Here is a 14,079-nt window from a genome sequence, read left to right as displayed (position 1 = left end):
AAAGAACATCATACCAACAGTAAAATATGGTGGTGGTAGTGTGATGGTCTGGGGCTGTTTTGCTGCTTCAGGACCTGGAAGACTTGCTGTGATAAATGGAACCATGAATTCTGCTGTTTACCAAAAATCCTGAAGGAGAATGTCCGGTCATCTGTTCGTGACCTCAAGCTGAAGTGAACTTGGGTTCTGCAGCAGGACAATGATCCAAAAAACCCCAGCCAGTCCACCTCTGAATGGCTGAAGAAAACAAAATGAAGACTTTGGAGTGGCCTAGTCAAAGTCCTGACCTGAATCCTATTGAGATGCTGTGGCATGACCTTAAAAAGGCGGTTCATGCTCGAAAACCCTCCAATGTGGCTGAATTACAACAATTCTGCATAGATGAGTGGACCAAAATTCCTCCACAGCGCTGTAACAGACTCATTGCAAGTTATCGTAAACGCTTGATTGCAGTTGTTGCTGCTAAGGGTGGCCCAACCAGTTATTAGGTTTAGGGGGCAAACACTTTTTCACACAGGGCCATGTAGTTTTGGATTTTGTTTTCCCTTAATAATAAAAACCTTCATTTAAAAACTGCATGTTGTGTTCACTTGTTTTATCTTTTACTAATATTTAAATTTGTTTGATGATCTGAAACATTAAAGTGTGACAAACTTGAAAAAAAAAAAAGAAATCAGGAAGGGGGCCAACACTTTTTCACACCACTGTATAACCCACCACCCCCAATTCAATATTTATATAATTTTCTTCCAATATTTTGCACATCACAAACAGTGAGCTTGGTCTGCCTATATGTATATACTGTATATATTTGGGCTGTAACGATAGTCAAACAAAATGAAAAACCACGATACACCACCCACGATCGTATCGTGGTAATCTCAGTATGTACCGCAGTCCGCCCCTGCCTTATTTCAATGTGGATATACCAGCATGAGAAAAGGCATGTTTATACATGACTTCATTACTTGACATTTAGGTGATTAACAAGGCTAAACAGAGTGCAGCTGAGGGTACAAGAGATTTGAACAAGGAGAAATGAAGGAAAAAATAACAATAAATAAATTACAATGAAATAAGAGAGAGGTTTGACAGATTAAATACAGTAACTATAATTAGCCTCAAAAACACAGTAAAAGGGGATTATTATGCTAATTCCAAACCAGTGAAAAACTAAATGGTTAAGCAAAGCTATATTTCAAATACTCTTGCATCATTAGCAGTACCAGAATTCAAAATGAACAAAGCTAGTAGATAAACTGAAAATGTAAGTCAGAAAACATTGACTAGACTACTGAACCATGATTACAGTCACAATCTAATTGCAAGTCTTCACAACATCCAGCCAATCTGGCAACACAAAATGACTGTGGTAAAACTATATACCTACTAAAACTAAATACTACAGTTGTTTTTGTGACTTTCATCACTGAAACCTCCCTTATTAGCAGTTCATCAATACTTGAACATTTGACACTGAGTTTAATATTAAAAATAAATTTTAATGTCCTCAAATATCGACACGTATAAAAGTGTAGTGTTACTTGCATCAAATGGAGTAACAGTTAAAAAAATGTTTAAGATGTTCAATGAAAAGAGCAGTCTATTCCACTTTATAAACCAAAATTTGACTCTGATTGGATGAATGAATCACATTCTTTCTTATTATCACCAAAGAGACTCACAAAATTGCAGACTAGTACAGAAAACCAATATGTTCAGACACTGCACTTCTGATGAAGTTGTTAAATATTTTTTTCACCAGTGTAAGTAGGTGATAAGCACATTTTGTGACATGAATCTTGCTTTAAATGTTTTCTGGCTTTAAATGTTTAAAATCATATGCGTGTTATGTTTTACACAGTTGACCAAACTGTAAAGTCTTGTTACAGTTTTGACTGGCATGTGTCCAAGCTGCAGATGGCGTCTTCCATAAAGCGTACATCAATCAAAACAGCCGGCGATTTTCTGTAAGAATGACACTTTGATTTGACAGCACGCATCTGTCACTTCCCACCAGACTGGAGCAACATCTCTAATATTAATGTATCTAATATTCAGATAGATGATGTTCATGGACCTCTCACCATATGATATCCATCCGAACAAATTTATTTCCACCCATGGCGAGAAAAAATTATATCTGAAGAAAAACTGTAAGTGATTTCTGATTTATTATTAAGAATATCATACACAACCAAAATACCAAATAAACACAAATCAATTCAATTAAGGGATTTAAACAAACCTCTAACTAGCAGTGTTCAACTCTGGTCACTTATATACTGTGTTATTTGAGCATCCGTGCGATACTGCTATAGTTTTTATAAAGGGTGCGCAGCGGAGCCAATATCTGTATCTGTAACAATCTCAAAATAGGTTTAGAGGTGATTAGACTTCAGATTTTCACATGGTATGGTTGTAAAACTTGCTATAATATTTCACCCATGAAAAAAGACCAAAAAGTTTAATCTGCCACCCATGCTGGTCCTCTATATTTGAGCATGTTGAATCTCCATAAGCCGTTTTTTTTTTTAGCACTTGCTAATATTAAAAAGGCGTGAAAGTAAACGTTAATGTGATTTGACCACTTCCAGGCCAGGCGTGTCTCTGATGGGAAAGAGGCTGTTAACCTTTACCGTCAGAGCAGCATTCCCTGAGCCCGGGCCTGCTGGAGAGAAGTCCATCAATCACACAGCTGTCTCATAACGCCATTCACAATGAACGCATGCTGGAGATGGAAGATGAGGAACAAGTGTCATGGGATACTGCTTGTGGTTTCCAGACTAAACCTTGACAGACTCAATACAACAGTGCACACTTAAACCGACACTCTCACTGTCTGTCTAACACACAAATGAACGTGCACATACAGTAATATGAGTGTAATGTCACAAAACATGATTTGTTGATGAAACTACACAACTATATTAGTAGTGCACTTTTATTATTCTCTAATCTAATCTAATATATTTTATTATAATATAATATTACACATGTATATATTCATAGCCAAATGTCTACAATAATGCACCCTTTAAAATATTTAAAACACTCAAATTGCAACTCTATTTATTTATTTTTAGCTAAATGTCTACAATCATGTGTCCATGAAAATAGACAAAAATCCAATATTGCAATTATGCAATTATAATGAAATTGCAATTATAATTATTATTAGTTTAAATGGACAAAAAATACGATTTTTTTCAACTAAATGTGTACTATGCTACACGACAATATAATATAATATAATATAATATATATGGAACTCAAAAGTACATATTTATAGCTAAATCATCAAGTTGCTCATTTCCATACAATGGAAGTGAATGGTGACCACTGTCAACCAAGATTTTCAGGGCAAAATAATGAATGAATAACTATTTTAAATACAGTCTGTCTGTCACAGAGAGCTACAGTGTAAGTTCAGAAGACTTGGAACACATTGAATAAGTCATATGGACTAATTTTAGGATGCTTTTCTCATGCAAGCTTGTCCTTTTTGGAGCTTGAGAGCACCTGGTCCCCATCTTATAAACCCAAATATAAGCAGAATGTTTGTCATCATTTTACAAAAGTTTTGTTTATATAAAGTGACTTGAGTTTCAGCTTTAAGTGCCATCTTGAGTTGTCAAAACACACATAGGCATATCATTAAATGTCTAAGATTTAATACCTCTCGTAGATAATTTAGCTTAAGCGTTTCGCTACGTTCAAAAGAGATGCGCACCGCGTCGAGACTCGTGAAGTTTGAAAGCACAGATTAACCTACAAATGAACCCTCACAAACAAACATGGAAAGGAGGGCCTGCCACGAGTGATTAAGTATGCAAACGCTCATTAATATTCATAAGTCTCTGTGCCTTCTCTGCTGATATGTGAATATGTGTTTTTAGTCCACAACACCTGACTGACAGAACACATCGGCATGAATAAATGAGGAAATCACTGCAGAATGGGGTTCAATTTTAGAAACAGATTTCAGTAATTAGCCTCTCACGGGCTGCACTGAGCGATTGTGTTAACAGCTTCATATGTTCCCACTCAGACGGGAAATAAAACGTGATGTGTCCATCCCGCACCCCGCTGAAGCATGTGTGCCACGCTAAATATAAGTTATAATTCAAAACGTCAATAAACAGATATGGAATCCATTATAAACGTCATTGTATGATTATATGTGCACCAAATGTCATAACCGTGCTCTTTGTTTGTGTGTGTGTGTGTGTGTGTGTGTGTGTGTGTGTGTGAGAAAGCATATTGTGTTTATGTGTGTGCTAAGACAGTTAAAACATTAGCTACCCTTATCTACTTTCCCCACACATAATTAGTTGTAAATCGGCTTTTAAAGGTGAAGTTTGTAAGATTTGTTTTTATATCAAAATACATTCTCTTAACCCAGTTTATTGTTCATTGACTACAGTAAGTACGCCATTCATGGGTTTATTTAAGTGTAAACATTGAGCCTCCCAGGCACCATCAAAACATTTAGAGCAGTCTGCTCAGAACTGTCAATCATTCCAGCTCAACCAACCGCGATAGTTTGGGGCATGGCTGCTGTAGCAGGCTGAGCCAGAGAGTGTTCAGCCATTGAGAGACCATGGCTAACATGTTACATGGGGAAAGAAATTCAGATTTGGTTACAGAAGAGCAAGCCAAAATTAGAAGAATTGCCAAAATATGCAGAGACAGACAACAAGCTAAAACATAAGTAAAGATTGGCAGTGCCTTTACAAGATGGAGAATTTTCATGGAATATTTGGGCTTCAATTGAAATGCTGAACTTGTTTCTTCTCGTCAGGTAAACAAAACTTCAGTTTGTTAGCACTTTACTGTCAAGCCCCCAGATAAAATATTGAGATATCGCAATGCATGAAAGGGCATTATGATTGTAAAAGCCGTTTCCAAAGGTTGTTTTATAAATATGCTATGTTTTTGTAATTCCACTAGGTAACACTAGCAGCTAATAATGTTCATTTCGTGAACGAATCATTCTTTTGAAGTGGTTATTTTTAGTGAACTTGATGAACCAAATCAGACTGAACCATCTGAAACAGACTGCGGCTCGAGCAGCACACATCTACAAGTTACTCAATCAAAAATCACATAAAAGTCACTCCAACTCAAAATGAGCCAATATACCAACGTATATGATCATATGATGCTGGTTTTTGCCAACTCATTCAGCGATCCAGTTCACTGAACTGAGAACCGTACAGATGTGTCCAACATGCTAAGAACTATCTGCCGTAGGTTATATAAAGGGGTCTTTTGATGAAAAGCATAAAATATAACAAATAAAAAATAGTAGCACACTGATAACGGCTCTTGAGTCAAGAGCTGGTTAATGGTTACAACAGTTCTCAAGTCACCGGTACACTGAGCTGAAGAAACAGTTTGGACATGTCCTCGGAAAACTAATGATTACCCCCTCCTAAAAATGACTTGTAAACTCAATTAGGTGTAGCAAATCACCTTCTCAATAGCACAGAAAGCCATTTGACTTTCAACTGTGATCAGCTGTGGTCATTTTGATTAGCTCAGCATGAAAAGAGCTTTCATGGAGCATTTCAGTCCTTGGTAGTGCAACTGAAGCAAACAATTAACTATGGGTGGCAAGGCACTGTCAAAAGATCTCCGGGATAAAGTTGTGGACAGGCACAAGTCAGGAGATGGATACAAAAAAAAAATGTCAAAGGCTTTATCAATGCCTAGAAGAACAGTGGACTCTATTATTAAGAAGTGGAAGGTATCTGGATCAGGACGTCGCTCCAAACTGGATGAAAGAGCTGGGAGGAAACTGGTCATAGAAGATATCAAGAGGCCTACAGCAACTCTGAAGCAGCTGCAGGAATTTATGACAAAGAGTGGTCATTGTGTGCATGTGACAACAATATCACAAATTCTCCATTAAGACGATTCTTGAAGAGGCTAAGGCAGATGAGACTAAAATTGAATTATTTGGCCTCAACACCAAACAATATGTCTGGCGGAAATCCAATACAGCTCACCATCCAAATAACACCATTCCTACAGTAAAGCATGGAGGTGGTGATATCCTTATATGGGGTGTTTCTCTGCAGCAGGGACTGGAGCTCTTGTCAGGATAGAAGGAAAAATAGATGGGGCAAAATACTTTCAAATTCTTGAGGAAAATCTGCTGCCCTCTACCAGAAAGTTGTAAATGGGAAGAAGGTTTTCCTTCCAACATGACAATGACCCTAAGCACACAGCAAAACTGACACAAAGTGGTTAAAGGATAAAAAGGTGAATGTCCTTGCATGGCCTAGTCAGAGCCTAGACTTAAACCCCAGTGAAAATCTGTGGAAGACTGCAGTTCACAAACGGTCACCATCAAATTTATCTGAACTTGAACAGTTCTGAAGAAGAAGAGTGGGCAAATATTGCAAAGCCTAGATGTGCAAAGTTAGTAGAGACATATCCCAACAGACTAAAGGCTGTAATTAAAGTAAAACGTGGTTCTACAAAATACTGACACAATGGGGTGATCCTTTTTCCAACTCAGTGATTGTTTTTAATTTTTTTCTGACATGTTAAGAGTTATATCTTTCACTCTGATGTTATAAGTTGCACTGAGTAAATACAGCTGGATAAAACATAAACTGTGTCCATCTTCATTTTAGGCTGCAAAGCAACAAAATGTGATTATTTTAAAGGGGGTGATTCTTTTCTATACCCACTGTATGTAAAAAAGTTGATTAAGTTTATTCACTTTATATGCTTTATACATATCATTATTGGGTGCTTTAATATTAAAATTGTGTATACTGTACGTGATGTCACTGTGTGATTATCTAAACAAACTGGTGAATCAGTTATTTGAACAACTTCATTGAAACAAACTGTCTGAAAGAACCAGTTCACCAAAAGAATCGGAATTCCCATCACTACCTGTAGCGCAGAAACTGCATACTTCACCTTTAAAATCAAATTAACCCATTGATGTATTTCTGTAATCAAAACAGTTTCCGCTGCTACTTGTGACAACAAAAATCAGACTCATGATTTTTATATGGCAGGCAATGAAATTAAAAAATAAAAAAATCTTGCAGGCCACCTTAGTTTAGGGCTATTCAATTGGCGGCCCATAGGCCCAATCCGGCCCGCCAATCGTCTTCATCTGGCCCGAGGGAAGAGTATGCGCGGGTCGCACATATGCCTTAGGGGCCGTTCACATGTCGCGCCTAAAAACGCGTGGAAAACTCTAGGCGCACCGCTTTCTGCTTTTTTCCAAAGCGTTCGGAGTTGGTTCTTGTCACATGACCCGCGGTGCGCTTGCGGCATTCTGAAAAGTTGAAATGTTTTTATCTCGATGCGGCGCGGACGCGCCTGGAAAAAATGAGTGCGTCGCAACGACCACGTCGCTTCCATTATGAGCGCGCCTGCTGTGTGTCTACATTTGAAATAACGAACTTGAACGCGCAAAAGACGCGATATGTGAACGGCCCCTTAAACTGTTTTTGCACTAATTAGTTTGTCCACAAGGTGGCAACACTGGCCCGGGCCGTTGTTTCACAGCTGAAAAAGAAAAGCAAGAGACACAACAACAACAATCTACAGGAGACCGCAACATCAATAGACAGCAGTGTTGACAAGCGCTTGTGTGAGGCGGTTATGAGATATCCACAACTCTAGTTTCAACGAGTATAAAGACAGTGTTTTCAGTCATAACGTCCGGTGAGAAATAGTGCAGACACTTGACGAAGATGATTGTCATATTGAGTATAGTTTGAAAGTCTGTGTGTTCGGCTGTACTTATACGCTGAGCCACTTCAGACAACGCGCCAATAGCGTTTCAATGGACAAAAACATGCACAGTGTTTTTATATAAAACACTGGCCGGTGACTCTGTAAACATGGTCTTAAAATAGTTATAAAGTCTGTAAAGAGTTGGGAGAAAACCGGACGTGTGTCTGATGTGCGTCAGGTTTTAAAGTGAAACCTGCTGAAGTCTGTCATTGATGGAAATCACAGAACAAAAGAAAAAGAGAAATCACTCACTGCTCTGCTCGCTCATTAACTTTTGTAGCTTGAATAAAGATTAATCTATATAGTTTGTGCATATACAATGTATGGTTTATGTGAAGATTGTTTTAAGTTCACAAATTAAAAGTTGTTATATTTTTTAGAGCCTATTAAATGTTGCAAATAACGGATTTCAATTATACTGTAATGTTCAATGGCTATAATTAAAGGCTAAAATTGAGGGAGAATGCATTTAATAGAGACATCAGTAACATTATTGATATCAATGATACTGGTCTTCATTAACAATAGACTACTTAGTAAAAAGATGCCATTAAACACATATTTAAAATATACCATCTTTATGTTGTTTCTACATTAATTTGGAAGTTCAATATGAAATGATGACAATATTAATATATTAATATGCAATTAATCGCAATTAATTTCAGAAAAATGTGTGATTAATTTGTTTTTTTTTAATCAATTGAGAGCACTGTAGCGAATCAGCTCATGGGGAAATATGAATAATTAATTTAACTAGTAACTGAGCAATAGCATTCAGGAAGGATACATCTAAGATAGTTAAATTCGCTGAGACGAATTGAAGATAGGGGAACATAGAAAAAGAAGGAAAAGAAAGTGAGAACTCAGAAACCAGGGATTAGGTTAAGTTCAAATTACTTCACACTGCATTGTGGTCATTCGCAGACATCCTGGCGCCCAGTCTATTGGGTGAGGGGTCTGTGACGACTTGTTAATCTAATGAATAACTGATTTGTTAAATCAAATGAAAAATTGTGTTTTTGATTGGTCCAGACGCTACAGCACTATATTTATTCTTTTACAGAAGTTACTGCTGGTAATATTAGTTTATTTTACTGCTGAATATGCATTTCAATATAATTTTTAATTTTATAGGCTCCCCCAGAAAGAGGCTCCCCCCACCCCCTTGGCCCCCTTAAAATTTTCAATTCGATAATCCGGCCCTCAAATTAAGCTAATTGAACAGGCCCGCCTTAGTTGCACTGCCTTAGCAAATAGTGGAAAATGTAGAATGTTTTTAGGCCAAATCCGACCTCATGACAGTTAGTTTTACACAAGCAAATACCACTAAAACTTCCTCCAGGAAATGTCAAATCTAATGTTTATGTTAAAGTATTACAGCACTTTAGAAATGTAAAGACATTTCTAGGTTCGATTGTCAGTCGCTAATGCTTGTTTTCAGAAGGCAGTAAGTATTAGCTGTTTTATGGGCTGTGTAACTCTAAGTCACTGTAATTGAAGCAACGGTTGAATGTTTCTCAATGGAGTCATAAAAGACTGTGCATGGCACATGCTATTCAACATGGCTGCCATTACTATACACAATCACAAACCCAAATGATCTTTGAAAGAACCGAAAGCAAACCAATTGCAATTTAAATAATTCATAAATGTACAACTTTTGCAAAAAAGCTACAACTTTAATAACTTCAATAACACAAAACTGTAAGAGCACCACAAACTCAACAACATTCAAAACATGTCAAGACGCAGCAGGAGAGGAGATGACTTTCTTTAAAATCGTCCGGGGATTAAACAGAGCCAAATGCTAAATTTAAGTAAATTAAAGAATCATCTCCATTTCAGATTACTGTCAAAGCCATCTGCTCATTCATAAACAAACACTATGAGCGTGTTTATAGTTATACTAGTATGTGTCTAACTGCTGCTGGCTTAGGAATGCAAGATGAGTGGTGGTGTGTAATCTTGATGTGCAACACGACTCTTGTATGATGCATTCTGGGTAGAGAAAGTACAGGCGTGCTAATTGGCTTGGTGCCGCATTGGATTTGTTGGTTCACATTTGGAAAGTTACATGGAATTGAGGTGGACAGATCGGAAAGCAGCAGTCGTGCGTGTTTTATATCAGAGCGGAGTGTGGGTTAGTATGACACACCATGAGAATGGTGTCAGAATGTTGTGTGTTCAGTGTCAAAATAACCATATGTGAGGGTTTTATTTATCTGATGATTGCTTGCAGAGGAATTAACATGTTTAAAAGGATGAATTCTGTAGTGCAGGCTTTTATGTGACTTTCAGCTAAAATATGTAGTTAAAAATCACACTAAACACATCCAATAGCATAAAAAGATAGCAACTTTTTTTTTAATTAAAAAAAAACAAATTTAAGTACACAAGTATAGGTATATTTTTAAGTACATGTAATGTAAAATTTACCAAAAAAAAGAATATATAATAAAATATAAAATGTACTATTCTATGTAATATAACAGATGTAATGTAGGGCTGATATATATTATTTTATTTATAATATGTGTGTGTGTGTGTGTGTGTGTGTGTGTATACACAAACTTATATATTTTATAGATTATATATATATATATTAGAAATAAATATTTTTAATAAATTTATAATGCTATTTAGTATATTTCAAATAATGTGTTTATAAAAGTAAAAATATTTTAATAAAATTAATGTAAAAAAAAAACTTTTAAAAGACCTTGTCACTTGTGAAATACTAGTATTGTCAATGTTAATGAATTATTAAAAATGTAAAGTTAATGAAAATTTCTGGCCTATTTTCCACCTGCTGGATGAAAAATTTATATCTGATAGTTTAGATTGAAAAGCTCCATTATTACATACTTATCCCTAACAGAAACTCAAATAATATAGACAGCTTTAATCTTTGTTTCACTGACACTTTGCTTATGCAGTGAAATACCTCGAATTGTAAAAATACTGAAAGACAAGTGAATCGAAAGATATCACGGCAGGCAACCAAAACACGAAGCTCCAAAAATCTGATGCTCTATTGTTGTCATGTTGAAAGCATCTGTAACTGCGGCCCATACAAACAGCACATCTGTCTTCAAAACCACACTCTGTCACACGATAAACACAACATTTTCACCCCTAAAAGGGAAGAAATGAAAATCACCAGTTTGTTCTGCTACAAAGCTGAAAAACGAACCATGAATCACGCTCTCACATGTTTATAATTTGCCTTTTTCTTTTTTTCAGATGATGAAAAGCACCCGTGAAGACTTTACAATTAGATTAAATTGCACCATAACACAATGGCTAATTAAGTCATTTTTCAAATTCAATAAGGAAGCAGATTGGAAAGCAGAGATGTGATACGAGTTGTCTGGCAAAAACCCTCAATGAATACGTCCAAGCTGTTCGGCTGACTGATATTTGGCCACGAGTTTGAATTTCTGGGAATTTCATCGGAGTTAAAGAGAGAGGAACTGTAAGATCCTTTCACATGACTCGCATCAGGGTTTCAATGCGTTTCTCAACACAACTGTCGCAGCGCTTTGACCTCAGCGTGAAAAGCATCGGTCACAAAAGGATGATTTTACACTGTAGCAAGAAGTGTGCACAGTAAATGGTGAAAATAGTATGAAACAAAGGAAAACAGTAGTAGTGCTGGGCAGTATGACCAAAAATTTAAGTGTCGTGTTCCGAACGTTGTTTAAGCGACATACACCGGTATTGCGGTATTTTAAAAATTCATATCATAACAAAAATAAACACCGGTATTCGGTATGAACCGGTATACCGCCCAGCACTAAACAGTAGCATATTTAAGTCCTTGACAGCCATCCATTCTTGTACTTGTCTCTCATTTTACACGATCCAGTCAATTACCGGTGGATAAGATCTACACTTTTTCTAGTTTAACATCTTATTTCACTCAGAAATATGTCATTATGGAAGTCAAATGGCTTGCTGATACAATTTCTTGTAGACTTTGCAAGCTAGCATTGAAATCTGCTAAAGGTCTAATGTTGATGTTAATATTATCAATGTAAGTCTACAGAAATGTATGGCCTTTTACATCCACTTGGTGAAAATGCTACATCTGATTGTTTAGATTGTTAGAATATAAGATTTATATTGAGACTGAATGCATAATACATACAGCCATCAAAAACCTCCATTCTTGTACTTGTAACCAATTTTACACGATCCAACCGCTTATCGACGGATACAATCAACACTTTTTCTTGTTGAACATCCTATTTCAGTCAGAAATACATCATGATGGAAGTCAAATGGTGTGTGGATACAATTTCTCGTTGACTTTGTAAGCTAGCAGTGACAAAAATGGTGAAACGTCCCCAAGCGAACAAAGATAAAATCCCAAAAAAACTAATCAAAATGAAGGTTTCCATGCAAATACAAGGTTCTACTGATCAATTGATAGTCAGAGCTGGAAAAACAGGGGTCGGCCCTCACAGAGGAGACATAGGAGGTCTATTTTATAATTCAGAGGCACATGCACTGTCATTCAATCATCTTTCATCGCGTATGAAAAGAGTTCTAATGTCCGCCAAGAGAGGAAAAGATTATGCATGAAGCCCAAATATAAAACCATCAAACACAAGCCTGTCTATCTCAATTAAAGGCATGGATATGACAGTATGTCTGTCATCTTATCTGTCTTTGCCTATATTTATAAAATCACACAAAGACAGCATATAGTTAGTTCACTTTTCTTGTCCTCAATTACCATGGTGCTGTAATTATAGGAAGGTCTCCATGTGCAGCTGCATCAGGGGGCCCCTATGCAGTACCACCAGTCACCCCCTATCTATCAATAGATCAGCACAAAATTAATTCTACATGTTTTCTAACTTCATTTGGACCATTAGGATTAAATAAGTTTTCAGTACGTTTCCTTTAAGAGCTGCAAAACAGCATCCATTTTTCAATCATTTGCTAATCATTTGGCACAAATCATTGTGAAGATTTCATTTTATACATGTATGCTTGAGTGAAACTGTGATGTGTGTGAATTTCTAGCTCTTTTTAGACTCATACCTCAACAATCCAAATCCTTTTTTCTTTGTCTTTTTCTCAGGGTCTTCAGGCTCGTCCTTCTTTTTGCTCTTTTTCTCTTTCTTCTTTTTGGTTTTCTTTTTCTTTACCTTCTTGTCATCATCTACTTCCTGTCGAGAGGAGCTGCTGGCAGGCGTGTCTCTTCCGGAGTCTTCCTCAGAGTCATCTGTTGGTGAAGAACAGAGACATGAGCAAACACCTAATGAGATCTAATCATGAGGAATCAAACAACAATCCATGAGCCAGACTCTTGCTGGTCGTTAAACGATAAAGACAATCTTTTTGGCATTTTACCTCTAAATCAAATACAGATTGGAATTCATATGCATTGGAGAAAAAAAATAAAATATCACAAACATTTTTTAATAATGTTAGAAAATTCAAAATTAAGATTAATCTAATCGCTAGTGGTTCAATGGATCACAAATCTCACGGTTCGGATCACATTACGGTTTTTGACCCACAGATCGGATCATTTTTCGGATCAGCAAGAAAAGAAAAATATTTCAATTTAACTCACTTTCTATTTATTACTTAAAGCGAAGTACTTCTTTGATACCACAGCAAATACTACTACCCTGCATAGTGTTCACTGTATAACTTAAATATAGATTTTTATCATAGCTGTTTTGTTGTTTGATGATCATTAATGACAGCAGCAGTATTTATAGGCCGATGTCCCTTTAAGACCTGATGCATAGATCCGATATAATAATACACATCACATTTGATTTCTTTCTCAGCTGTTTTCACTTGAGACATAACTGACTGCGTTTACCTGAATGATTGTCGAGATGGGTATTTTGTCATAATTTTATGTGTATGTGTCTGTTCAGAGGATTAAGAGGAGGATTCAATTCGGTGTTCGCGCGCCGTCTGAAACGCGTGTGCGCGCTTCATGTGTGTGCGGCTGTGCGCGTAGAGAACAGCGCGCAAGTAACGAATCGAGTTTCCTTTCGCCTTTTCTCTCTGGAATTGTTTAAAATTCGCTTGCTTGTGTAAATACGAACAAATAATAAACGTATACTCTATTATGGTTAAATTTTGCAATCAATCCGCGGATCACATGCGTGCCGAACCGTGGGGCTTGGTCCGTACGGATCAACTACGATCCGTTTAACCACTAATAAACACGCATGTTTGTTAATAGATGATTGAGCCTCATTTATTATTTGTGTTTCAAAATGATAGGCCTATATATATATATATATATATATATATATATACATATAT

The 14,079-nt window shown here is 36.6% G+C and overlaps 1 protein-coding gene across 1 annotated transcript in view; it reads right to left on the bottom strand.

The window, feature by feature from the left end:
* Window positions 1-14,079, bottom strand: part of LOC107676058 (partitioning defective 3 homolog B-like) — a 187,479-nt gene that overhangs the window by 45,492 nt on the left and 127,908 nt on the right. Inside the window, exon 17 of the mRNA XM_016470580.1 lies at window positions 12,829-13,012. Coding sequence (XP_016326066.1) covers window positions 12,829-13,012 — 184 coding nt within the window. The remainder of the gene's footprint in view (window positions 1-12,828; window positions 13,013-14,079) is intronic.

This window comes from Sinocyclocheilus anshuiensis, unplaced genomic scaffold, assembly GCF_001515605.1.
Source record: "Sinocyclocheilus anshuiensis isolate Anshui unplaced genomic scaffold, SAMN03320099.WGS_v1.1 scaffold1744, whole genome shotgun sequence".
Taxonomy (NCBI): Eukaryota; Metazoa; Chordata; class Actinopteri; order Cypriniformes; family Cyprinidae; genus Sinocyclocheilus; species Sinocyclocheilus anshuiensis.
Note: the sequence above shows the minus strand (reverse complement) of the source record. Positions and strands in the feature narration are given on the sequence as shown.